The sequence below is a fragment of the Emydura macquarii genome, unplaced genomic scaffold (assembly GCF_026122565.2).
Source record: "Emydura macquarii macquarii isolate MOO-44397 ecotype Brisbane River unplaced genomic scaffold, CSIRO-AGI_Emac_v2 contig_295, whole genome shotgun sequence".
Classification (NCBI taxonomy): domain Eukaryota; kingdom Metazoa; phylum Chordata; order Testudines; family Chelidae; genus Emydura; species Emydura macquarii.
In genome coordinates, this window is record NW_027130432.1 from 14,747,204 (window position 1) to 14,773,972 (window position 26,769).

General features: G+C 49.4%; 1 protein-coding gene across 1 annotated transcript in view; it reads left to right on the top strand.

Moving 5' to 3' along the window:
- Positions 1-26,769, top strand: part of COG4 (component of oligomeric golgi complex 4) — a 33,763-nt gene that overhangs the window by 1,089 nt on the left and 5,905 nt on the right. The window contains exons 3-14 of the mRNA XM_067553280.1: positions 421-535; positions 1,969-2,143; positions 4,657-4,850; positions 6,146-6,251; positions 8,094-8,251; positions 9,052-9,110; positions 12,318-12,451; positions 13,928-14,046; positions 15,655-15,821; positions 17,396-17,561; positions 18,965-19,027; positions 26,487-26,603. Coding sequence (XP_067409381.1) covers positions 421-535; positions 1,969-2,143; positions 4,657-4,850; positions 6,146-6,251; positions 8,094-8,251; positions 9,052-9,110; positions 12,318-12,451; positions 13,928-14,046; positions 15,655-15,821; positions 17,396-17,561; positions 18,965-19,027; positions 26,487-26,603 — 1,573 coding nt within the window. The remainder of the gene's footprint in view (positions 1-420; positions 536-1,968; positions 2,144-4,656; positions 4,851-6,145; positions 6,252-8,093; positions 8,252-9,051; positions 9,111-12,317; positions 12,452-13,927; positions 14,047-15,654; positions 15,822-17,395; positions 17,562-18,964; positions 19,028-26,486; positions 26,604-26,769) is intronic.

Below are 26,769 nucleotides of genomic sequence, written 5' to 3' on the forward strand. Positions count from 1 at the left end.
GTCCTGTTTGAGTGAAGCTAGTACCATGTGATCTGATGCTTTGGTTGAAAAAGAAAGCAAGTAAGCCATAGTTTCAACATGATATCAAATTCTTAATTGTATTTAATAAAAGCTTGGATTCTGGAATACAAGATGGCAGTTCCACAAAACACAAGGCCAGCTCATCAATCCGACTCCACACACCCTTTTACTACAAGGGAGATGGACATTGAGCAGGCTTGGATGTGCTGCCGTCTTCCAAATCTCATGCTTGGATTTGGCCTTTTGGCCCAGTGAAAGTATGTTGCAGCTCTTGAGGTTTGCAAGACTGTGGTGCTGGCAGGCACAAGTGTGTGTGTCAGAAAATATATTATGGAATCTACTGTTGCTTCATACCAGTTTTTCATGTGTATGACCAATGTTCCCTGCATCTGTTTCTAGCCCTAACCTGCAGTTGATTGAGGGGGATGCCAGACAATTGGCTGGGATGATCACCTTCACCTGTAACCTGGCTGAGAATGTCAGCAGTAAAGTCCGGCAGCTTGATCTTGCCAAGGTAATGAGACACCATGGGAGCTCTGTGGTGAGCTCTCTTTCTATTGTGTGTGGGTGAGCAGATGAGCGAGTACTGCATTTAACAGAAAGAGGAGCATGGGTTTTTCACCTGTGTGTGACAAGAAAGGAGCTGAAACTGGGCCCTGATTTGTTCTGGGTTTGTACTGCACTTAGCATGGTCGGCTCCTGGTAGCTCTCTTGGGTGGTACTCGGTGTGTTGGTCACTGATGTTTATCAGTGTAGGCTGCGTGCGTGTGTCCCTGTGTAGATGCTGTCCCAGCTCTGGCCAGGAAACTGAGACGGCTCTCATGATCGAATGAGTCGACACGACCACAGATTAGCTGAGCAACGAAGGCGCCCAGGCCAGGTTTATTGCGTGCGGCACAATGAGAAATGACTTACAGAGTATCTCTGGGTCAGTTTCATATTGGCGGCGTTACAATGGTCTCGGCCCAATGGCGGGATTTTCCGTTATCCCCTAGACCGGACACCGGTATTCCCTCTGACACCCTCTTTTATACACTGTTACATACACTTTCAATCTGCCCTCTTTCACGTAAGTAGTTGCCACCCTCCTGACGTAGTCTAATACCACCTTTTTCCGTTGATTGGCTGATTTGGGCACCGCTACTCCATGTATCATTTCTATCCATAAAAGTGTCATTTCAGAGAGTTAGTATCTTGGTACCTCTTATACCTACTACATATTTTAGTAATATTTTGGCAGTCTTACAATCTTGCAGTATCAGCACTTTCCCATACCAGTCTCAGTTAACTTGAGTGACCCTTTATACTTGTGTTCACTAGGTTTTTTCCATTTAGGCCTTAGCCTGTTTTACAGGCCTTAAGCTCTCACTTCTTACTACAGGCAGTACCAATGTACAAGTAATATAATAAGAAAAACCCTGTCCATCAGGGCTGGTCAGATATTATTCCTCCCCTTCTCACTCCTGGTGTAATGCTAGTGGAGGTAGACATGGACATCAGGTCCATACTGTAGTCTGGGGCTAACCATCTTCTTTGTACAGAGGTAGGCTTAAAGATCACAGCTTCCAGCATTCATTGCAGCCCCCTGCGCAAATCAAATCCGAACACTGCATGCTGACACCTGTCATCTGTGCAGACCATGCCTCTTTGCTAAAGGTATGAGAGCGGGAGTCTGCTCTGTTCTATACACGTCACATGTGGCTCTTGAGTTCCATCCAGACTTTGGGTGGATAGACTTGGATGACCTTAAAGCAAGAAGAGCCCCATCACAACTCCCCAGGCAGCTCAAGCTTCTCATCCAGCAAGTTACTGACCTTGTACCAAAGTAGCCTCTCCATCCCTGTTAGCCACCTCTCCTTCCCCTCCTGCCGTACTCTCTTCTCTCTCTAGTTCTGTTTCTCCGGCCCAGCCATGAAAGGGAAGTCTTAATTGCTGGTTTTTTTGCAGAACCGTCTCTATCAGGCCATCCAGAGAGCTGATGACATCTTGGACCTGAAGTTTTGCATGGACGGGGTTCAAACAGCATTGAGAAATGAAGATTACGAACAAGCAGCTGCTCATATCCACCGCTACTTGTCTCTGGACAAATCAGTCATTGAGCTGAGCCGGCAGGGCAAGGAGGGTAGGTGCTGTCCATGTGTAGCTGTTTAGTAAGGTAACCTGAACACACTTGCTTTTTGAGGTTATAACTATGTCCAGAGCTAAAGAAACTGAAGCCAAGGGGTGTGTTGACAAAGGATGTGATTATGGAATTAGCAGGTAGCATCTGCAGGTAGCCATTTACATGGACATGTCTGAATGCTTCTGAGAGATCATTAGGCTAAAATATCTTTACCAGGAGGGAAAGTTGATGTGCTGAGGTGGCTAGTTACTGAAAAGGTCACTGAAGTCAATCTGGATGATCATAGTAGTCCCTTCTTGGCCCTAAAAACCATGCAAACTGCCATACATGTAGAGTTACCAACTTGGGGCTTGAATAGCTTGACAGCCACTTACTAACCAGCAGGCTGAATGTACTAATCAGTGGTGCATGGTAGAAAAGATGAGAGGAAGGGTGCTCATCTGTGAGGGCCCAGTGCAGCATCATGGTGTGATGCCCAGAGGGGTGCTGGAATATCTTTTAGGAGCTTGTCACTGGATTCTACCTTATAGCTTAATTTTTTAATATTAAATCACTGTCTTGTAGGTGTTGATACTGAACACTGTGTGATTAGTGTGGATATTAGTGAGACACCGTACGCTTGATTTGCAGATTAATAAGGTTTAATGTGTAAGGTTTTTTATAAATATATTAGTTAGGTATGAAGCTTAACATTAATTATAATATATTATATTTATTAAGTTTGGAGAGCTAAGTAGTTATTTAGAAGGCTGTATACAGGAATGACTTTTTTTAGGGACCTTGCTAGGGAGTTAGTGGATTTTTTGGTTTAATTGGTAGTATTTTTTTGTGGGGTTAGGTGTTGATGGAGCGCCTTTTTGTTTAAGTGGTGATTTTTTTTATATTATAAATTTTTATTTAATTTTTTAATTATATATGTTAATTATTTATATTGGGTTTTTATTTTTAATTATACTTTATTTTTATTATGATAATTGGGGTTGTTAAAATAACATCTGGTGGTAGGAGGGGCGGAATAAAAGTATGCCCCTTGGCAATGAAACAGTGTATTTTTAGACGTTTAAAGATGATTTGTTTTTATTATTGTTATTTATGTGTAGCTGCAAGTATACAGTATTTGTATTTTGTTTTATTATGTGTTGTGGTATGCAGAAACTGAGACATTTATGAGGTTATTTAGTAGTTTTATTTATTTTTGTTAATTGGAAGACATTATGTTATAGGGGTCAGAATAGCCAAGCAAGCAAGTAAGCTATGCTAGACCTGTAGGACAATGGTCAAGCAACTCAAATTGTACTGGGCCTCCAACAGTAGGTGTCTGATAAAGTTGAATCCTGTTTAGTGACCTGGCTAGGCTGTGCTAACAGTAAGGCAAGGCAGAGGCAAATCAAGACAACAGGGATCATTTTACATTTTTAGAACTTTATAAGGGAAAACCCCCAAAATTGTACCAGGAGAATAAATAATAAAGAACATTCCCAAGTACTTACTACTTATAGTAATAACCTGAATAACAGCTGTAAAACCTAGCAGAGTTTTGCCATCTTCCTGCTCCTGCTGATTGGGGGAAGCTCTTTGCTATAGAGACACTGAGGCTGGTTGGCTGCAGTCTCTTGCAGTCACTTGGTAATGAAAGCTTTCCAGGTGTGATGCTGATAATCAGAAGGGCTTGAAACGCATATTGTCTTTTTTGGTTTTGTAAGTGGAAGTTTAAATTGTGCAGAAGTTGATGGGTTAGTGCTACCCCCCTCTGCCCAAACTCATCTAGAGAAATTTCTTACTGGCTGGAGAGCGAATTTGTAAAGCCCATTCCGTGCAGCATTGTGTCCAAACTCTGATTGGCAGAGACTGGTCCTTTTCACTGTAATTAGCTGTTCTTACCTCTCTCCACCTTCCTTTCCTCCCATCTGCTACACCTGGGCGCTGGTGGGTTGGGGGGCCTGAATTCTTCCCTCTTGCTAACCAAGTGGGGTTAGTCACTGGGCTGGGGCGGGGGGTGACCTCCTAAAGAACCTGGCCAGCAACAGATCATGCAGTGACCATTCCAGTTAACAGCACCCCTGCTGTCCTAGGGATGAGGTAGCGAGAGTGTTTCATTGGGATTTCAATGGAGCGTCTGGCTCAGCACAACAGATACGGGAGTGTGGGCCAATATCAGAGCAAGGGAGGGATTAATGATGTGTTCATCAGAGTTTGCTCACATGTTTTAACCCCGATTAGATTTTCTCTCCAGGCTTTAGGGCATAGGGATATGATGATTTCAGTGAGAGATCCCAGAGCTGGAAGAGTGTGTGTATACACAAGCCTTCACCCCTGCATATGCTCTCTTTACCTCTAGGTTAGCAGTCCTGGGTGGCTTGGGGGGAAGAAAAGAAAATGAGCTGGGCACCTGTCTCCCTCTTACACTTCGATGGCTCCTGACTGCCAGCCTGGAGCTGTAGCTACATGGGCATGGTGCCAGGAGGGTAAGTGTCCATGAACCTGGTACTAATAGTGATGTGCCTTCTGAACAGGCAGCATAATTGATGCCAACCTGAAGCTCCTGCAGGAGGCAGAGCAGCGCCTGAAGACTATCGTGACTGAGAAATTTGACGTGGCTACGAAGCAGGGAGACCTGCCTCAGGTGGAACGTTTCTTCAAGATCTTCCCCCTGCTGGGCTTACACGAGGAGGGCCTGAGCAAGTTCTCTGAGTACCTCTGCAAACAGGTAATGGGTGCTGCAGGATCTGCGGTGGCCTTTGGGCTGGCCAGAGCATCTCAGAGGAGAGCAAAATGGGCCTCTGCTGACACTGGGTATTGAGGGATGGGATCTTGGCCCCTGTGCATCTAATGGCTGAATCTTTGAGACAAGCCTGGGCCTTTTCAGTACTTTCTCTGCTCTTTGTGCCGTCGGGGGGGCTTTTGCGTGACCAGTCACAGATCCACGCCCCTCACTCTCTGGCTTGTCTTTCCCCATCCTTATTTCACTTGGACACATCTCTAACAGCTGTGCTACTTGCACTCTGCCTATGGCCAGCATGGCCCCTCTGCGTCCAGCCCAAACTGCACTGGCACGTTGATCAGTTTCTCCTGAAGCCATTATGTGCCAGGATCTGATTAAATGATCCCTTGTGGATAGGCAGATTTCTCCCAGAAAATGTGGGCTTAGCATTTTGCTGATGAACCCACATCTCCTGCTCCCCCAACCCTAGCTGCTAGCCACTGGGGCTCCCCCTAGTGCTGCTGCCTGTGGTTACTCCAGGGAAAAGGAACCAGACTGGATGGGTGGGTGATGAGGATTATGGAAACAGTGAGTAAGTGGAAAGAGCCCCAAGTAGGAAGACCTGGGAGGGCCTGAGAGAATTGGAAAGAGAAGGAAAGCTGGGGAGGGAAGGGTGAAAAGTTTTTGGAAGGAGACCACAGTGCATAGAACAAGGGAGGTACAGGTAGGTGCACTGGAGAGTCCCATGGCCCTTCTTTTTGATCCTCTAGTCTTGAGGGTGGGAGACAGGAAGGGGCTTGCTGGACTCCTTTCCGTTCCCAGAAAGCACTTGGGGTGCCCCCCCCCATGGTGTAAAAGGGAATTGTAGTCAGGTTCCCAGGTGCTGAGGGAAGCCAAGCAGTACAACATTAATCTCCTGTCCTGCAGCTCTCTGCACAGGTCATAAGAGCCCTAGCGAATGGCACTGGGGGTATTTGCTAGGCTGCCTCTAGCCAGGCTTTCTAGAGGTGAAAAGCTAGGATTTGTCTGCTGTTTTAGCAGGGGGTGCTATTTGCAAGGCACAGCCAAGTACACCTCTCTCTTCTAGAGCTGTAGCCCTGGAGTCCCCTCTGCCATCTGACCCAAAGCACTGACACCTGCTCTGCAAGGTCCCTGTGTCTTGTTCTCCTGGTGGCAGAGAAGGTGGAACAGCAGCAGATGTGACTAGAGGGCAGGGCTGTGTGGGGCAGGAGGGCAGAAGTCTTCTTGGGGGAGGGGCTGTCCCAGAACCATACTGACCCATTGCTTCCTCTGGGGCTTAGGTCGCTAACAAAGCAGAGGAGAACCTGTTACTGGTGATGGAGACTGACATGAGTGACCGCAGGGCTGCAGTCATCTTTGCAGATACACTGACGCTCCTCTTTGAAGGTACAGTAGAACCTTGAAGATATGAACACCAGTGTTATGAGCTGACCACTCAGCCGAGCACCCTGTGAAATCAGAAGTACTGTAAGCAATCAGGCAGCTGTGGAGGGCGAGGAAAAAAAGCAAGCAAATACTGTGCAGAGCAGAAACAATCTGGGGTCTGCACTGTTCTGTAAGCCAAGGGCGCTGTTTCACCCCCTCCCACTCCACCCCACTTGGAGGGGGAAGCTGTTTTCACCACCCCCTTGGTCCCCACTTCCTGAGTCCAGGAAAGAAAGCTGCCGCAGCCAAGGAGCTCATGCTGCAAGGAACTGAAGGTTGCAGCCAAAGCCGGGCCTGGAGCTGGAGTGGAGGAGCTGCTCTCTGGCGGAGTTTTAAAGGGCCACAGCCTGTGTACCGCTGCTGCCCAAGCTTTGCCTGTGGCTGCAGTCCTGGATCCTGCCAGCACCTCTGGGAATGCAAGGGCAGGGAAGGGAGGGGCACTGGCAGCTGGCTAGCACCAACCCCCTACCACATGCTGCCTCTGGAGCCTGGCGAGCAGTGCACTGAGCAGGGTGAGCTCTGGGGAGAGGCGGCTGAGGGGCTGGGCCTTGTAGTGCCAAGGGTGCAGGGCAGGCCCTCCCCCCCCCCAAGTTCAACCCAAAGACAAGAAACAGGAATAGGGCAGGGATCTGCTTGCAAACCAGGCAATGCTTCCAGGTGCCCCCTCTGCAGTGTGCTGTGGAAGTGCCATCAAGGAAAGAAACAGAAATCGCACAGTGCTCCGCTTTCATCCCAAACTATGCTGCTGCCAAGCCACTTCTCCTTTGCTCACACTCTTTGCTGCTGCTGAAAGCCCAGAGCATATCGTCTAGGCTTGCCTGGCAGTGGTGTGAGGCTCAGGAGAACACGGGGCAGGCTATCAGCATGGCTGTCTGGAGAAGAGGAGCAGAGTTTGCCTTGAGATGAGTTTCCCAAAGCTAGAACTGTTCTCTTGTAGTATTACAGGTGTATAGGGGACTGGACTCAGTCTTTGGCATTTGGGTTCTGTTTGGTGCCATACGTGGGAAGAGGTTTCTTCTCCAGGTGGGTTTAGCCGGTGATTAGGTAGCTGTGGGTTTCTTCTGTGCAAAGCTTTATACCTGGTGAGTGCAGTCGGTGGCTCACCTATATCTAGTGCTGGCTGGATTGGGCCCTGCTGCTGGTGCCGGAGGAAGCAACTGGGGGCGCTGGGAGACTGGAAACATGGCTGAATGGGTGGCCTTTTAGCCTCTGGGGAGAGAGTGGCTTGCAACCCAGGAAGAGCTGCCTGTGGGTGGCTGCAAGGAATCCGCTGCAGCCCTGGCATAAGTTACGTCTATGCTGCAAGCTGTGATGTGATTCTCCTGCTCGTGCACGCAAACAGCAGTAGCTCAGTGAGAGCTAGCGCGAGTAGAAATAGCAGCGTAGCTGTGGCAGCACAGACAGCGCGGTGCGGCTGAGCCGTTCTGGGCATGTACCCGCTGGCTTTGTACTTCTACTCTGCTGCTGCTGCACATACTCCTGCGGCTACACTGTTGTTTATACTCTCACTAGCTCTCACTGAGCGACCGTAAGGTGTGAACGTGAGAAGGGGATTCGCACTCCTAGCTCATAGGGTAGACCTAGATTAAAAGGGAGAGAAGGTGGAAGGTATAACATTGGGGAGGGGGAAGGGCATCCCAGGATGTAGAGATGGGTGATACAGGAATCCCACCAGCCTGGGATTCTGAGCTGCACATCGGGAGATGCTGTCTGCACCTTCCTACGCCTTAGATCAGACCTACAGCTCAGATCTTCCTGTCGCTGTTAAAACAAAGAAAAATTGCCACCGCTGTCTTCTTGCAGGAATTGCTCGCATCGTAGAGACCCACCAGCCCATTGTGGAGACCTACTATGGGCCTGGGAAACTGTACACCCTGATCAAGTACTTGCAGGTGGAGTGCGACCGGCAAGTGGAGAAGGTGGTGGATAAGTTCATCAAACAGAGGGACTATCACAGGCAGGTAAGAGTGATGTGCAGGCCAAACTGACTGAGCTATGGCCTAGAGCCAGCGCCAAACATCCCCAGTGGTTCTCTAGCATCCCATAATCCTTTGCAAATGGAGCGTGCGCCATGGGCCTCATTGCTTGGCTCTGCACTTCCGTGTGGGAGGCTTGCACTTGATGCCTGACTTTCTAGGCCAGCAGGTTTGAGGCAGCATGTTCAGCCTTGTGAGTGGGTGGAAGGGACTTGGCTTTACTCCATCACTGCCTTGATGTCTGACAGAGCGTGGGAGAGTGGGCCCCTCCGGGCTTTGCCCTGAAGGACAGCAGCCCTGGGACGTGAGTGGGGAAAGTGAAGGGTATCCTTTGAGGTTTGAGTGAGAGGGAAAATGGAGAGTTCTACTAAGGGCCTGTAGCTCTTGGTTATGGGCAGAGAAGGCTTTACCAAGTGTGACAAGCGAATGGGAGAAATCCTGTGGGGCGATCTGAGCTAGATCGTGTCTCTGACACTTTCAGTGATCCTCTGCCAGCTACAGCATTGCTGTTAGCTGGCTCATAAGCACACCTCACACGTGCTGCCTTTAGAGGCCATCTGCAGTAGCTCTTCCTGTCCTAAGTTCTCGCTGAGCCCCGCAGTAATTCAGTTGCTGGGGCAGGGGGCGTTCAGGTGGGTTGGTTTTCCTCAGCAGGTCTTTCTGCGAAAGACTCCCCTGGCCCTCCCTGTGCCAGCTACTCCTCAGCAATATAGGGGAACCTGGCTTGGGGTTAAGGAGATGGAATGGTAGAGATAGTGATGGCTCTCCTGTTCTCACAATTACAGTTCCAGCACGTTCAGAACAGCATGGTGAGAAGTTCAGCTACAGAAAAGATTGAACCAAGGTACAGAAAATAATAAACTAGCTGCTCTGTTCCTCTGCATTGTTGATCTGGCATTAACACTACTTAGCATGCAGCTAGCATTTTCCATCTTCTAAATGCCTTACAATCACTAAAGTATACAATCTTTGGTGTCTGTCTTTATTGCTCCTTTAGAGGCTATAAAGATGGTTTCCGTGCTTCTTTGTTCTCCTTGTATCTGAAATATCAGACCTTGACTTATCTAAAGGCCTTAGGAATACGACAGCACAGGAGGCTGCAGCTCTGCCGGCCCTCTGTGGATGAGGGAGATGGTGACTCTTCATGTATTATCCCTATTTTACAGCTGAGGAAACTGAGCCCCAATGGAGAGCCGTGACTTCCTGCACAGAAGTCCATTGCAGAGCCGGAAGCAGAAATCTGGTCTCTGGACTGTGCTCCCTCCGCATAGCGAGATTCTGTTACGTCAGTTTCTCTCTAATGAACTGAAATGCTTCATTATCCCACTCATTATTGTCTTAAACCAGTGGTTCCCAACCTTTTTGGCTTGAGGGCCACAAATATAATTTTTACAACCCTGAAGGGGGCCACCAGTCTGCCAGCAGCCCCCCTCCCTCTCCACTGCAGCCAGAGGGAAGGATTTCAGCGAGGAGGATCTCCTGTCACCCTGACTGCAGCAGGGAAACCATGCACTCCACCTGGGTCCCTAGGCAGCGGCCCCCTTCTGCAGCCAGAGGGATGGGAGATCAGTGCACCCCTCCCTCTGGCTCCAGTAGGAACCCAGCACCTAGGGACCCAGGTGGGAGCGCTTTGCCGTGCTCCCTGCTACAGCCAAGGAGAGGGGAGCGCTGATCTCCTGTCCTCTTGGCTGCAGGAAGGAGCCTGCACTGGCAATGTGGTCCGCCTGGGTATTTAGGCAGTGGCTCTCTTCTGCAGCTGGGGAAGACCCAAGTGGGCCGCAGGCCACAGGTTGGGTACCACTGTCTTAAATACTTTAATTGCCCCAGATTAAGCTATTGGGCGTGTACTCACGTGCCACACTGGTGCATGCCCTATAAATACAGTTGGATCTTTCCCATGCAGTCAGGCGTCACTCAGGACACACACCAAGCTCTGCCATCCCTGAGGAGCGTGGCTACTTTGGTGTGTTTCTACAAATTCTTTGAGGATGGTTTGGTGGCCTATTGCTCAGCGAGGATGGATTGGCCTGATACTTAGCCCCAAACGTGGAGGAGCAGCTTTTCGTCTGGCCCCTCTCCTTGGGTGGCCATCTCAGGAGTTTAGGCTCCCATCAGCAGAGTTTTCAGGGTCAATGGAAAACACAAGCCTCCCCTCCATGTCGAGGTGCACGCCCTGGGGAAGGCTAGAAATACATGTTAAAAAAAACAAAACAAAAACATTTTTGCTTTTCAAACCATTACTTTTGGGGATTCTATGTGACCATTTATTACACTTGCCATGTGTAACCTTCCTTGGCAAGTCCTTCTGGAACTTGTTGCTGGGGATGTTGTGAAGGGCAAAACTAGAAGTGGGTTAAAAAAAGAATTAGGTAAGTTCATGGAGGCTAGGTCCAGCAATGGCTATTAGCCAAAGTGGTCAGGGACGCAACCTCAGGCTCTGGGTGTCCCTAAGCCTTTGCCTACCAGATGTCAGCAAATGGATCATTTGATAATTGCCCTGTTCTATTCATTCCCTTTGAAGCATCTGGCATTGGCCACTGTTGGAAGACCGGATACTGGGCTAGATGGACCATTGGTCTGACCCATTGGCCGTTCTTATGTTCTCTGGGCTTTAGCTTTCCCAGCTGTAAAATGGGACGATAATATTTCCCTGCCTATCAGGTTGGTGGTCTATATTTACTGTCTATATTTACGGTGGTGTGTAGAGTACGTACACTGAACATGCCCCCAGCATGGGTAAAAATAGCAGCGTAGATAATGAGGCACAGCTTAGGTGAGTGAAGACATGCCAGATCCTTAGGGCATGTACACTAGACAGCTCTCCAAATGTCCAAGCGGTGCCTCTCATGTCTACACTGCTATTTTTAGCAGTGTAGAGTCTCCACTGCCAGAGCCTTTTCCTGCTGCAGCGAAAGACTCCAGCAGCTCCTCCCACCAGAGTTTTTCACTGCCATGTGTAGGTACACACTGCAGCGTGCTTTTCACTGTGGAACATAGCTATACATACATAGACAAGACTTAAGTAATGTTTGCGCAGTGATTTTACAGCACTGATGTAAGACTCTAGGAATATCAGTTTCTGTTTAAGTTACACAAGAAGCTACCTTTCCTTTGCACACGCGATGTGCTGCTCTTTACGTGCAGGTACCAATGGGCATTTCCTCACCTACGGAATCAGGACAAACCCCTTGTTGTTTGCAGCTGCAGACTAGCGCTGGCCCAGGGTTTGTAATGAATGTTTGTATACAGAAGCATACATGGAGGGAACAGTGACCAGGAGATTCCAGCCCTGGCCATTCAGGGATCATGCTTATTGCTAGCTGGGTCTAGTCTGGCTTCTTTCCCAGCCTATCAATGTTAGTCACATCCACCATCAAAAAGAGCGTTGTTCTTTAATTATTTTTGCAAAGCTTTTTGATAAATCCATCACCCCTTTTGTGAGTCATATGTCAGGGTAGTTATTTTAGATAGTCATTGTCCCAAGCAGTTTACAATCTCCTGAACCTGAATTTAATTCCTATCAAAATCCCTAGGAAGGTTGGTATCCCTTTTGCTTCAGGACACGAAGTCTCTAACTGCGTGGGGCTAGGAAGAAATTTCCGCTTTGGGCAGGTTGTTCGGTAACTGCCCACTGTAGGTGTTTTGCATTTTTCTCTGAAATATCTAGCCACTCTCAGGTGGTACTCTGGGCTGGCTGGACTCTTAACCTGCTCCAGTCGGGCAGGTCCTGTGTTTTACTGTCCATAATAAAGTAAACTTGTTTCCATTTAATGCAGCTGACCAATCTGTGGAATTTTTAAGGCTAGAAGCAAGTCTCAGCAGGCCTGAGTTCAGCGATGTATTTGAAAGTAAAGGGAATGACTGGCTATTCTGAGCCTCCTGCAGATGGCCATCTTTCAGAGCGTTCGCTGTCATGGACAAGCGTTTTTCCTTGGAAACGAGTGTTCGTGCTCCTCTAGTGTGTGCTGCCTTGCCATGCTGCTTGGTTAGGAAAATCAGTGCCCTTCCTCTCGTATGCCTGCTGCATTGTTTCTCACTGTGCCCCTTGCAGGGAGCTTGACCCCATTTTAACCGAGGTCACCTTGATGAATGCCCGGAGCGAGCTGTACCTCCGATTTATCAAGAGACGAATCATCTCCGACTTCGAGGTGGGAGACTCCATGGCCTCGGAGGAGGTAAAGCAAGGTAATCTCTCAAATGCTAGTGCCTTTCTGGCTCTTCCTTTACAGCCCCTCAGTGGGTAGCTGGCAGGGTGAGAGCAGGTGCTGCTGTGCAGCTGCTTGTTTAAGCCAGCTTCTGGGATAGCGCTCTGGAGACTGGACCATGCAGCGTGGGGGACCCTGACCCATTTTCAGGATTGTGTTTCCTGCGTCCAGCCACCTGCATAATCTGGCCTCTCAGTAGCGCATCTCTTGGAGCACGCCCTTCTCTTTCACTGTGGGGAGACCCGAACCATGGCGTGCGCAGGAAACCTGCCCCTCTAGGGCACAGTCTGACTCTTCTGATAGCTGGTTTGGAGACCGTCTTTTACCTTCTGTTACCTGGTCTCGTTTCCCGTAGCTGGAAGGGTTACACGTCAGACCTAACAAATGCAAAGGATGGGCTCGCTGCCCTGCCCACCAAAAGCAGTTGGACAGTGCCACTGTTGAAATCTGGGGGTGACATCACAGCATGATGTTGCCCTAGACCTTCTTTGTGGAGGGCTTGTCTTCTATATCTGTCCCTGGCTGGCAGGTGCCTGGTATCCTTTGCATGCCCTACCTTCATTCTCTAAAGCAGGGGTTCCTAAATATTTTTTGTAGCATGGGCTGCGTCTGAAAAGGGGAAGAGTGTCTCATGGACTCCACTGCTTTCTTTCCTGGCTGCATGAGCCCTCTCCCACTCTCATTTCTGTCGCGTAGTAGCTGGAAACGGAGGTGAGCCAGCAGCCCGTGACCAGCACGCTCTCTGCTGACCCCAGTTTGGGAGCTGTGGCTCTAAAGCAAACAGCCCCCTTTTCGATGTAGAATCATTAAGGTAAAGAAATCTCTCTCTGAGCAGAGTATACTCCAGATGCACGTAGGCTAGAGAGCTGGGGAAGGGAGCAGTAGCCTGGGAGTGGGTGAAGAATTTAAATGAAGTGCTCGTCTGGAGTCTTAATCAAGTTTTGGTTTCCTCTTCTATCCTACTGAGTGCTCAGTGTCACTGCTAGAGTCCTGACGAGCCCTTAATTTACACCTCGTGCTTTCGAGGACAAAAGCCATGGCTGTCGTCTTCCCAGCTGAGGTTGAGACAGGGCCCCCCTTTCGGAGCTCTGCCTGAGGAAGAGTAGCTGATGGATGAGTTCCCCGGTGCCCTTTGCCCCATAACTAAATATGCTGCTTCTACAGCCCATCCAGCTTCTTTCAGCTCAGGCAGTGCGACTGCAGTTGGCACCTCCAAGGGGCTGTGCCAGCTGTGGGTGCAGAGTACATCCAGAGTCAGCTTGGCAGTGCTGTCAGCTGTTCTTTGCTATACACTTCAGACACATGATTCATTCAAGGCAGCAAGGTTTGCACAGCGTGTGACCATTGGGTGCCATTCAGGCAGGTAGTTGCTGCTCCTCCAAGGCACTGAGGTGGCTGTAGGGAGGTGCTTTTGGATGCTCAGTCACTGGTGCTGATTCTGGCTTGCACTCTGCAGCGCATCAAAAGTCTTTGGACAAGCTCCTCAACAACTGCCTCTTGAGTCGCACCATACAAGAGCTGATTGGCTACTACATCACCATGGAGGAATATTTCATGCGGGAGACTGTCAACAAGGTAGGGCCTGCAGCACTGCCTCCTGGGTAGCGTGGGGTTGGGGACAGGGCCTTGAAATCCAAGATGGATTGGGAAGGCGTCCACGCCTCAGGTTCATGCTGCTGCATGGTCCTGCTGTGTGAACAACCACGGCGAGTGCCCTGCCACATGTTGTGTCTGGGGATTCCATTTCTTGCACCTCTTGGGGTCGGTGGGAAGTTCACATGAACAATGTGCAGAATTAATTGAAAAACTCCTTTCTGAGCTTCACACTCCAATGTCCCCCATACTAATCTGGAGTAAGGGCTGTCTGTCTAGCTAAGGCTGCAGCTGGACACCCCTGATACATGGGCTGGACTGATTTGGTAAGCTTCACGTGGTTGCCCCTGGCCAGAGCTTCTAAGGAAAGTCCAGAAGCTGCTGGAGGTGCTGTGGGGGGCACTCTTTTCTCGGTGGCAGTAGTGATCCCATGTGTGACTTACGGCATTGCTGGGCTGATGGGGTGTAGAACCGGGATCCTGACTGCTTGGGGCCGTTAATAATCCCCTGGCACCTCTCGCTAGAGTAGGAGTGTTAATCTCATTGTCCTGGCCAAGTTCTAACTTGGGGAATGACTCTGCTGACCTGAGTCTCCTCAATGTCAGCCACGCTCTTATCCTTTGTTTCCTGTCCTAAACGCTTGCTGAGCACTGTTGAACAGCTTCAGCTGGCACGGGAGTGGATGAAATGACCCCTCTATGCAGTGCTTGTGAGGTGTGCTGGATCCATGTGTTGAAAGCCATTCTAGCTGTTCCTCAGGCTGCATGCCATACCAAAGGAGCCTTAGCCAGGAATGGATGTTAAGATGGTTGCTAACGTGACATAATAATGAGTTTCATGGACTACAAGCTCCTTTCGTGCCCTGTGCAGTGCAAGAGATTGTTCCGTCACATAGTGACAAGCATCTATCTGAGATCCTGGCCTCTGGAGGGGGAATGATGTAAGCAGGTGTGTGTTTGATCCCTATAGACAGATTATGTGTTAATAGCTAAACCACCACTCTGGCTCTGATTTTTATCAGCAGCGTATGATGTTGCCTGGAGGTGGATTGACATCAGAGCCTGAGGTCCCTAGCTGGGTGTGCTATGGAGAGGCAGTGCAGTGCCTGAGGAGCAAGCATTGGGTTGTGCTCTTGAACCAGCACCCTCCTTCCTAGCTGATGCTTAGAGCAGAGGCTTCCTTGCTTCAGAATGGAAACCTCTGCAAAGGAGTGGGACTCTCTGAGCATGTGGTGGGAGGGGCTGGAAGAAGGAGCATCCGGGTGATCTTCCCCATTCTGCCATTGAGTATTGAGAATTAACAACTGGGGCAGCACCCACAGACGTGCAGTGCAGCTTAGGGTCGGAGATGAGCTATAACGGAGTTAGAATAGTGCTGCTCTGAGAAGTAACCTGGCTAGAGTGGGCCTGGGAGGGCTAGCTGCCCCAGGGTGGTGGTGGGGAACCTGCAAGAAGGGGGAGCCGTACTTGGGGCTAGATGTTTCTTTGAACGAGGTAGACAAAGGTGAACCTGAGCCATTCAGCGATCCCATCTCAGTGACTTCTGGACCCTTACCTGCTGCACTCACTGCTGTGAGTTTGCTCCCTTCAGGCTGTTGCCATGGACGTGTGTGAGAAGGGTCAGCTGACCTCCAGCATGGTGGATGATGTCTTCTACATAGTGAAGAAGTGCATCGGGCGTGCCCTTTCCAGCTCCAGCATAGACTGTCTCTGTGCCATGATCAATCACTCTACCACCTTGCTGGAGTCTGACTTCAGGTAATGCGGCAGGCTGCCTGCAGGTGTCCGGGGGCTGAGTGCTGCCTCTTAGTCCCCCAGAGGGTGCGCAGAAAGGATGGGGGGACGAGAGAGAATATATAAGATTTATCAGAAATGGCCATAACTAATTTTCCCGTTTATTCGGCTTTGGTTTTGTTGCATACTCAACAAACGCAGTGTTTGCTATTGTGTGATGTTTCCTGCATGTAGAGCCTTTGGGTTCCCATGCTTCTAACCTCAAGTATGTGTCTTCCTTGGGATATGCCATATGAAAATAGGACCTTGGATCTGGCCAGGGCCTGGTGGGCTTGGTTGGGGGAATGGCTGCAAGAGCCTCAAGACCAAAAGTGCTCGAAAGGGCTGGGAAGAAATCCGTGTAGTACTTGCACGTTTACCTGCACGATTGTATGGTCTGTGCTGGGTCACTCACAGGCGTTCACCTTAGAGCTCTACGCTGCCTGTGCGGTTCCCGGGGCCTCCTCTAATGCAGTGACTTGAGTGGCTGCCTGATGCTTTTGAACAGGGACAGGTGGGTACAGAAATAGACCTGTGCCTGTTTTGCTTTCTGAGATGGCAGCAATCAGAGTGAATACAGAAGTGGCTGATCTCAGTGAGCTACTGCAACCATTTGGGCGAGAGCTCGGGAACAGATGCATTTCGGCAGGGTCCCTGGATTCTGGACATTGGACTTCGCTAAATCGCTCTGCTCCTCGCAGGGTTCCGTGTACCATGCCTAGACCCTGGCTCCTGACTTGAGCAGAAGGGAACTGTTGACCAATATATGCTAGGCTAATTATTATATTATCTGTGCCTATCATCTTTATTATTCACACCAGATATCATAATAAGTGGTAAGCACACCAAATCAATATAACATTACGTTGTATGTCTATTTCTTGCAGTTACATAGTGGTCTTTCCATAATCCTGTTCACTTCTGCTATGTGTCCCATAAAACTTTGCAACGCTGATGTCAACTTTGGCTTTAGAAAATAAGAAACTTTTCAAAGGGAAAATATATTCATGTTCTGCCCCAGTATAAGCTAGGGAGGTACCTTCATGGACCGGTACCTGGAATGTTAGCATCCACAACACAGCTACAGAAGGAACAGAACAGCAAGTTAAGGAACTGGTGGGTTGGATTTTAGTGACATATAAAGAGTTTTGTAACTTGTAAAATCATCCTGTAACGTCTCCTAGCTGAACCGTGTAACTTTGGAAGCAAGCTTTCTGTGTAAGGTGAATTCAGCAATGCTGCACGAGGCGGCTTCCCAGAAATTGGTGTGGTATTAAACCTTTTTTCTGGTATTGAGGGATTATGGACTTCTAGCCATTAACTCGACCTGCTTCTGGTCTGTTGAGTACATTTTATAACAAACCAAAGCGTGGTCAGGGAACTGACTATCCAATTCACGATCCAAACTGGGCCATGTTAGTTCTTCAGCGTTGTTCCCAGGGTGAGTAATGGGAAGAGGGCTGTGCTTCTCCAACTGGGCCTGGGCCCGATGGCCCGCTGTCCGCCTGATTGGCTTCTCTGCTTGGTACTAAAGCACAGTGTGCTCTGCTCATCCCCAGGGAGGTTCTGTGCACCAAGCTGAAGTTGGGCTTCCCAGCCACCACGTTCCAAGACATCCAGAGAGGGGTGACCAGCGCGGTGAACATCATGCACAGCAGCCTGCAACAGGGCAAGTTGGACACCAAAGGCATCGAAAGCACCGATGAGGCCAAGCAGTCCTTTCTGGTGGGTTTTACGCAGGTAGTATTCAGGGGAGGGCAGGCGGCAAAGACAGGGCTTGGAGACTGTGAGAGAAGGGATGTGCTTGAATATGTAGTGTCCCAGGAAATAGAAAGTCTATCTAGTCATCCCACTAGCTATCATGACTATGCATTCCCCTGGACTGGGAAAGTAGGTCTGCTCTGTGCTGAGATTGGCATGGATGCCATTCTTTACGTTGCCCTGCCGAGAGGCATTGGAAGGGTGCCACTTCTCCCTGGGGGAGGGACGCTTGCATAGAAGGATTGCATGGGATGAATGAGCTCTGATCTCTGCTGATATGACGAAAGGATTTTCATTACAGGTGGCCACTAGAGCCATTCAAATATATTCTCTTCACAGGAGCGTGTGTTTCAGGGGTCAGAGCCTTGAAGTAAACTTTACAGAGCAAGAAATGTGAGCCCTCGGGGGTGCCCCCATTCTCATCTCCACGGCTCTCTGCTGCTTCACTCCTTCTGGAGGAGCACTGTATAGATCTCAGGACAGCCTCTCCACCCAAACATGCCCTACACGTGCATATGGGAGACCGCACTGGTAGAATGACTGATTTCCTAATCCAGCACTGAAAGGGTTTCCCATTGATGGCCTACGTTGCTGTGAGCAGATGCTGAGCAGATCTCAAGTGATGTCCCTTGATAGGCAGCAGTGGCTTGCACCTGTATGCCCTGTCTGCCCACTGCAGCACTGTGAATGCATTGCAATGAGGAGGCTGCTCCTGCTGCGGGTTCCCTTTAGTGAATTTCATTGTGCTAGGAGGAGAGAAATCCAAGACAGGAATGCAGGGAGGGTGTAGGACTGAACGCTTTGTCATTAAACTCTTGGTGACAGGTATCTGGATTTCCTCAAGCAAAGTACTTAAAATGTCAGCATTCCCGCCGAAGTTCCTCATTCCCCTAAGCCTGTCTCATTTTCCTGTTGCCAAGAAATCTCCGCATTACACTAACATTTACTTCAACTTCTACAGGCGACGAGCAAAATGTCACCTCTGCTGATGCTCTGATGGAGATTGTCACAAGGCAGGAGAATTTCTGCTCTCCCCTGCCTGGCCATCAATGACTTGCTTTTCACCACCGCTTTCCTGGACATTTACATGTCATCTGATATGTCCTTTGTGTAAGCAGCTGGTTCTGGGGGCTCCCAACCCAGCATGTTCTCTGTCATGCTGCCACAAAAGCAGTCCCAAACACAAGGGTAGGACTTTCTGCAGCAGTGAGGCAGAGAGCTGTCACTCAAACACTTTTATATGTAAAACAAGAGTTAGGGGGAGGGTAGATAGGACGTTACTGGACACACATCATGTCTTCTACACTTACGTATTTGTAGTTCACTTTCTGTGCAATTCCAACGTGCTCCTTCCTTTTTTGTTCCAGGTGACCTTAAACAATGTGGAGGTCTGCAGTGAAAACATCATGACCCTGAAGAAGACTTTGGAGGTAATATCTGGAGTCTTTATTGGCTTCCTATAACCAGCTTTACAATAGACTCCCATACAGCTGACTAAATTCTAGGGGCTTCTGGCATGGAATGAGTGTTCCCAGCCTTCTGTGGACTTGTCCTCTCATGATTTTCGGTGACTTTATTTAACCTCCACTGCCCTGTCTTGCTAGTTCAAATAGCTTGGTATTAAAAATTGGGCTGGATGGGACCATTATCAATTCCATCCTCCTACATCGTGGCAGAACTGATGTAATTATCCCTATTGTATTTCCAATAGTTACCTATCAAGCTGAAGCCTCCATTGTTTAAAGGGACAGCTATTTGTTTCCTTACCTAACTGTTTTCATTTTATACCTAAATCTTCCTGTTGTGGGGCCATTACTACATGTGTGGTCTGTATCTAATGAGAATTTGCTCATTTGTATACGGCTTCTGAACATCTTTTCTCTAGACCGAATGTGTTTAACCTTTCTTTATCCCTCTCCTTTTCCACAGCCAGGTCTACACTGCAGACCTATATCAGTATAACTACGTCACTCAGGGCTGTGAAAAATCCATACCCCTGAGTGAGGTAGTTGTACCAATCTAAACCCTCATGTACACAGTGGTATGTTGGCGGGAGAACTTCTCCCATCAACATAGGTACTGTGTCTCAGGGAGGTGGATTAACTACTCCTGTCAGTGTAGTAGTGTCTTCACGAAAGCGGTACAGCGGCACAGGTGCACCGCTGTAGTTCTGTACAGGTAAACAAACCCCACATCTCCAATCCATTTCTGCTGATCACCTTTGAACTCTGTTCAATTTATTGGGTTTTTTAAGTAATGACTTGCCTCTCCAAACTTATTTTGTCTTGACTACCCATGTGGTAGCCCAGTGGACTAAAAAGAAGAAAATATTGATGATACACACAGTGACTCTTAAAAAGACACCAGCCATGTTTTTTTAAAAGGGGATTCAGCTCAGCTGCTAAATTAATACCTAATGCCAAAACAGAGTGATCGCTGTCCAAAGCTTGTAGAAGACATAGCCCATGTATTGGTGAACTTATAGTCTAAATAGATGTGACCCAACCAGCTGATAGAAGAAAGACGGTGGATGAGGCAGTGGGAAGGGGGACAAGTGTTACAAAAAATCTGAGGTTGGTTATAGTTAAGAACATATCTTAATGGTTCTTAAGTTGAGGGGGTTGTTTTCAGTAAGTGTTAATACTGATTCATGTTTTTATTTACTGGGGTGCATGAGGGGTTTCAGCTGGGGAGAGAAATAGTGGAAAAGAGCAGAGACCGAGAGCATAGAGCAAGGAAGGAGAAGCTGGGAGGGAAGAAGGTGGTCTACTTGCTGAAGAACCTGATTTACAGACACGAGTGAGTAACTAAATTTGCCAGTGCAACCAAAGCCCATGCAGACTGTGCTTGCCCAAATCCAGAGGCTTGTGCTGCAGAATGGGTGCTGAGTCTCTGCCAGCCGGGGAAGGTACACTTTGTGCATCTGGTATGCTGTTTGAGGCAGGGATTGTCTCTCTGTTACATCTGTACAGCTCCTAGCATGGGGAGGTGCTGCTCCATGACATGTTTGAGGTTGCAACTGCAAAACAAATGTTTGTGATCATCCTGTTTCTGGTAGCGTTGTGCTGTTATGTTAGTTCCATTAAAGGAAACTCTTAGCCTTCCACGTTGGAACTTGTCCATTCCTTCTTGGAGTGCTTGCTTACGTCGATTCCATGTTTAGATGTGTGTGCACCCATGTGCACCGGTGCCAGAGATTTTTTGCCTCAGCAGTATCCATAGGGCCGGCTCTGGTGCCCTCTGGAGCCCTGTGTTCATGCTGTGGTATATGAGGTGCCACCAGTCCTGCGCCCCCTTGGTTCCTTCTTTCCGACAATGAAAGTTGCAGAATCTTTCTCCCTTATGATAGCGAGAGCCTCAACTCCTCCTTTGCCTTTCTGTCTGTTGTATATAGTTCTAGTTAGTTTGTTAGCAAGTTAAGTAAGTTAGAATTAGTGGTCCCTCTAGGGACATCTGCCCAAGGGGTGGACCATGCCACAGTCCCCAGCTTTCAAACCATGTTCCATGTGTCATAAGCCCTTTACACTAAATGACCCTCATGAGAGTTGCCTGAAATGTTTTAAGAAAAAGACACGTCAGGGACAAGTGTAAAATTTGTAAGGGCTTTTGACCACAAACTAAAAAGGACAGGGATCTCTGTCTTAAAGCCCTGATGATGGAGGCAGCACTCAGACCGGTCTCCAGACCATCCCGCTCAGAGTCTGTGCCGAGCACATCCGCGTCGATGCGCAGAGCCCCACTGACACCAAGCCCCTCGCAGCACCATTCGCCTTGGTCAGTGCCAAAGAAGCAGCAAAAAAAATGCAAGCGGACTGTGGGTGTTCCCCCATGCCGAAGATCGATAGAAAGGTGGGGTCAGGCAAAGGACTGGTGTTGGATCAATTGCCTGCAGAGGACTGGCTGGAGATAACTCCTCCCACGGTTAAGAGCCCATTAAGGGAACCACCCCTGACGCCTGGGGAAGAAGGGGGCCTTGTGATGCTGTCCTCTCCAAAGTTATTTCAAGCGGCGAGGGAACTTATGGCCCTCCCAGTGCCACCCATCCTGAGTACACTGGCCAGAGCGACTGAGCCAGTAAAAGCACCTGCTTCCAGGGGGAAAGCAGCAATGGGGCTGCCGCAATGGCCAGTAGACTGGTGCTGTTCCCCTGAACCTCAGCGCCTGTCTACAACGCCTCAGCCCTGATCACCTGCACTGAGAAGACAGTTCCCACCCTCTTGAACCAGGTCTGCAGCTCCGCAGTCATGGTCTTCAGCTTTGAGGCAGGAATCACTGGTAGTGTACTGTCGATGTAGATCACCCCAGTACTGATCATTGTCATTGAGGCACTGTTCACCAGTTGCATGGCACTGGTCATGGATCCCTGGCACCGATCATTGCCCCACTCCTCAATGCTGCACCGCTTGCCACTGTGTCAGTAGCACTCCTTGCCTGCATGGTACCGCTCTCCCCTTACGCCGTCTTGCTCTCCATCTGCATGCCAAGCTCCACCTATGCAGCACCGCCCTAAGGAGGCCCACCGGCAGTCACCTTCCCCACGGTAACGCTCCCCAGCACTCCATTGCAGCAGACAAGAAGAGACACTACCGGCACCGCCATGATCCCCGAGGAAGGAATCGTTGTCCTTGGACTCTGAGGGGGAACCTAGCCACTGCCCCAAAAGCACCGGTCATTGGGTGCGCCAGTGTTGGGGACTGGTCCTACAACAGGTTTCTGGCCCCGAATCCATGGGGCATCCTGATGATGCCAGGGCCCTTTTGCCCCCAGTCAGCCGCGGCTGCGTTTGAGAAGTGACCCGTGACCGCCCCAGCATGAGATTCAGACCTGGAATCGGAGCCCTGTGCTGACACCATGGATCCAGTGGCAAAGACGGTTTAAGTGGAGGAAGAGGAGGAGACTCTCCCTCCCCCAGATTTACAGTCGTTGTCATCGTCACCAGATGAGGCTGTCGCCGGTCTAGGCCCTCCAATACCACCAGATGACTTCTGAGCCCTCCAGGAGCTCCTTAAAAGGGTGGCCTCCAACTTGGGCCTGGAAGCTGAGGAACTCTCGGAACCTATGGACAGCCTATTTGATATTCTGGCTGCCACAGAACCAGCTAGAGTAGCACTCCCAGTTCATGATGGGGTGCTAAAGGAGGTCAAGGCCCTGTGGCAGATACCATCATCCCTGTCACCAACTTCAAAATGGGCTGAAAAGCAATATAATGTCCCGGCTAAGGGCTCTGAGTATTTGTTCTCACACCCGCCCCCAGGATCCTTGGTGGTAGCTGCTGCGAACGAAAGAGACGGGCAGGGTCAAACTAGCTCAACGCCAAAAAATAAGGATGCAAAGAAACTGGACTTGTTTGGAAGAAAGATCTATTCCATAGCCAGTCTGCAACTGAGGATCTCTAACCTGCAGGCATTGCTGGGGTGATACAATTACAACATCTGGAACTCTTACTAAATTCTCAAGAAATTGGGCAAGAGTTCATATCCATTGTAGATAGGGGAAGGCGGTATCTAGAGCCTCTCTCTAGTGGGCATTGGATGTGGCTGATTCAGCGGTCAAGTCAATGGCCTCTGTGGTTTTGATGCAGCAGTGATCCTGGTTGTAGTCCTTGGGCCTGTCCCAGGAAATGCAGTAATCAGTGCAGGACCTCTCCTTCAAGGGCAACGCTCCATTTTCAGAGCAAATGGATGCCAGGCTTCATGACCTGAAAGACTCTAGGGCCACCTTATGCTCACTGAGGTTATATACTCCCCAGTCTTCCCAGAGGCAGTTCTGACCATTGCCAGGTTCTTGGGCCCAGTCCAGAGAAACAAAGGGTTTAAGCTCTGCTGTGCAAACTTTCCCTCCTCTGCTACCCAGTCAGGGCCCGCACATCATCAAGATGGCCAACGCCAGTCATTTTGAGGGTGTGCCCGAGGACGGCGCCCCAGTTTGGCTGCAGGATCCTATTCCTCAAGCGCCTGTTTCCCTTCCGTGCTGCATGGGCCTGGATAACATCAGACCGTTGAGTCCTCAACCCTATATCAACTGGATACACCTTGCAGTTTTCCTCAATACCCCCTTCCCACCTTCCTTCCCCATCCATCTTCAGGGACCCTTCTCACAAGCAACTTCTCATTCAGAAGGTGGAGACCCTTCTGTGGGTAAGGGCAGTGGAAGAAATCCTTCAAGATATGAAGGGAAAGGGGTTCTATTCCTGATACATCCTTATCCCAAAGGCCAATGGAGGCTTCAGGCCTATCCTAGACCTGTGTCGTCTCAAGAAGTATCTCAAGAAGTTGAAGTTTCACATGGTCTCCCTAGCCTCCATCATCCCTTCTCTGGATCCAGGTGACTGGTGTGCCACCCTTGACTTAAAGGATGCTTATTTTCATATTTCAATTTTCGATAGACACAAGAGGTTCATCTGTTTCATGGTGGGCAATTACCATTATCAATTTACAGTGCTACTGTTTGGCCTTTCATCTGCCCCAAGGGCCTTCACAAAGTGCAAGGTGGAAGTGGCTGCTTACCTGGGGTGTCCTGGGTACATATGCATGTCCTTACCTCGATGACTGGCTCATCAAAGGCAAGTACCAAGCCCAGGTCCAACACAGCCTCAGTATGGTACGAGCCACTTGCCAAGATCTGGGCCTGCTCATAAACGAGCAGTAATCAATTCTGTCCCCGTCCAATGGATAGAATTTATAGGAGTGATCCTTGACTCCACACAGCCCAAAGCTTTTTTTCCAAAGCTCCAATTCCAAGTCATGACAGACCTCATCACATATGTGCAAGCCCACCCCTTCACGACTGCCCAGATGTGCCTTAAGCTTCTAGGCCACATGGCAACTTGTACTTACATGGTCCAACATGTGCGTCTCCGCCTCAGACCATGCAGTCGTGGTTTGGTGTTGGTCTATGCCCCGAGCAGGCATATTTTGGACATTGTGGTCACAATTCCCCTGCATGTCCTGTCGTCCCTTACCTGGTGGACAAACCCGCATTTCATGTTGCTTGGGATGCCCTTCGAAGATCTATCACCCTTGGCAATGCTGGTCTCCAATGCTTCAGATTTGGGCTGGGGAGCCCACCTCAGCAATCTAGCATACAGGGGCGCTGGTCCCAGGAGGATCGTTCCCTCCATATAAATGTCAAGGAGCTCCAGGCAGTACATCTGGTTTGCCAGGCGTTTCTCCCTTACTTGTCAGGCAGAGTGGTCCAGATCCTCACAGACACCACCACCACACTGTTCTATATCAACAAGCAGGAAGAGGCCCATTTGTCAGCCTTGTGCCAAGAAGCCCTCTGCTTGTGGGACTTGTGTGTGTGGAACGACAGTCATATCATGGCCTCCCATCTCCTGGGTGCCAGGAATGCGCTGGTTGATCTCCTCAGCAGATCTTTCTCATCTTGCTGCAAGTGGCCTCTTCACCTAGTTGCCACCATGAATATTGAACGTACTAAGCCTTTCTGCAGATTGACCCAAGTCTTTGTTGCAGTAGCAGATAGGATGAAAGGCCTGCTGGTCTCCTCCCAGAGGGTCGCCTCCTGGATAACCTCTTGCATTAAGTTTTGCTATGAGCAAGCAAAGGTGACCCCCAACCAGCAATCATAACAGCCCACTCAGCCCAGGGCACAAGCCTTGTCAGCAGCCCTCTTGGCGCAAATGCCAATCCAAGAGATCTGCAGAGCCGCTGCCTGGTCTTCTGTGTATACCTTCGCAACTCATTATGCCATCACCCAGCAGGCACAAAACTACGCTGGCTTCGGCAGAGCAGTGTTACAAGCAGCACATCCATGATCTCCAAACCCACTTCCAGGGATACTGCTTGTGAGACACCTAACATGGAATGGAAATGAGCAAGCACTTGAAGAAGAAAATAGGTTACTAACTTTTCATAACTGTTCTTCGAGATGTGTCTCATGTTCATTCCATGATCTGCCCTCTGTCCCTGCTGTCAGAGTAGACGGCAACAAGGAACTGAGGGGGCGCAGGGCTGGCAGCACCTCATATACCATGGCATGAGTGCAGGGCTGACCCTATGGGTCCTACTAAGGCAAAAAATCTCTGGCAGCCGTGCACGTGGGTGCACATACACCAAACATAGAATGGACATGAGCGACACACCTTGAAGAATAACAGTTACGAAAGGTCAGTAACCATTTTTTTCAAAAACATGGTTGAATGGACTGAAATCTCTTCTCTGTCCAGGCCACGGGGTAGCTTGTTAGCATTCTGTTAGAGCTTGTGAAAATGCTAAAAGAAAGGGGGAGGGTTCTGTTCCAGGCTCTTCCATTGACTTGTTAGGACAATGACTTTGCCCCTGCCCCTTGCTTCTCTGTCTGTACCATGGAGATAATTTCCCTTTGTCTTGGATTAGATGCTCTTGTGCCTTGTGACACATGAGGCAACCTGGTGGTTCCACCTCCATCCTGCCATGTTTCCTGCTCCATTGTAGTCTCTTTCCACAACAGTGGCATCCTTTTCAATGGTTTTCTTATGACATCTGTTGTCCTCCTTTCCCATTGTCCACCAAGTGGTGTCTAGTCAAGGGCTTGCCTGGGAATATGGCTTTTGATACCCATGCAACATGTCCAAACTGCATCAGTCTCCTTCCCTGAATCATTCATTGCCTCTCTGAACTGTTGGCCTACCCTTTGTAACACATCAGCATTAGGTACGTTATCCAATCAGAGGACTCCAAGTGTTCTTTGTAAGCATCTTGGAGAGGGGAGAGCTTGTGAGGGTGATGATTGTATGACTGTAGCAGGGCCCCGTTGTGCTAGGTGCTGTACAAACACAGAAAGAAAGATGATCCCAGCCCCAAAGAGCTGACAGCCTGCTGTGCTAGTGCAGAGCGCCAAGTGGCCTGTGTTACTTTCAGTCTGCATATGGGTGCATCTTTCCCACAGAACGACTGTGCTAAGCTGCTTAGCCAAGGCTTTGGGGGTGAACAAGCCGAGGCCAAGATTGAGAGCTGTCTTGCCGACATGGCCGCAGTGTCTAACAAGCTCAGAGATCTGCTGCAGGTGAGTTGCTTGCTGTGCTGCTGTGTGCTGCACTCCGGCTGAGGCAGCCTGGCATTGCCCATCGGATGGCTCTCAGACACACCCACAAATGGGAGATGAACTTCCATCCGCTCAGGGCCTGGGCTAGCTCTGGCTCTGAGTCCAGCCCATATGTGTAAGACGGTGC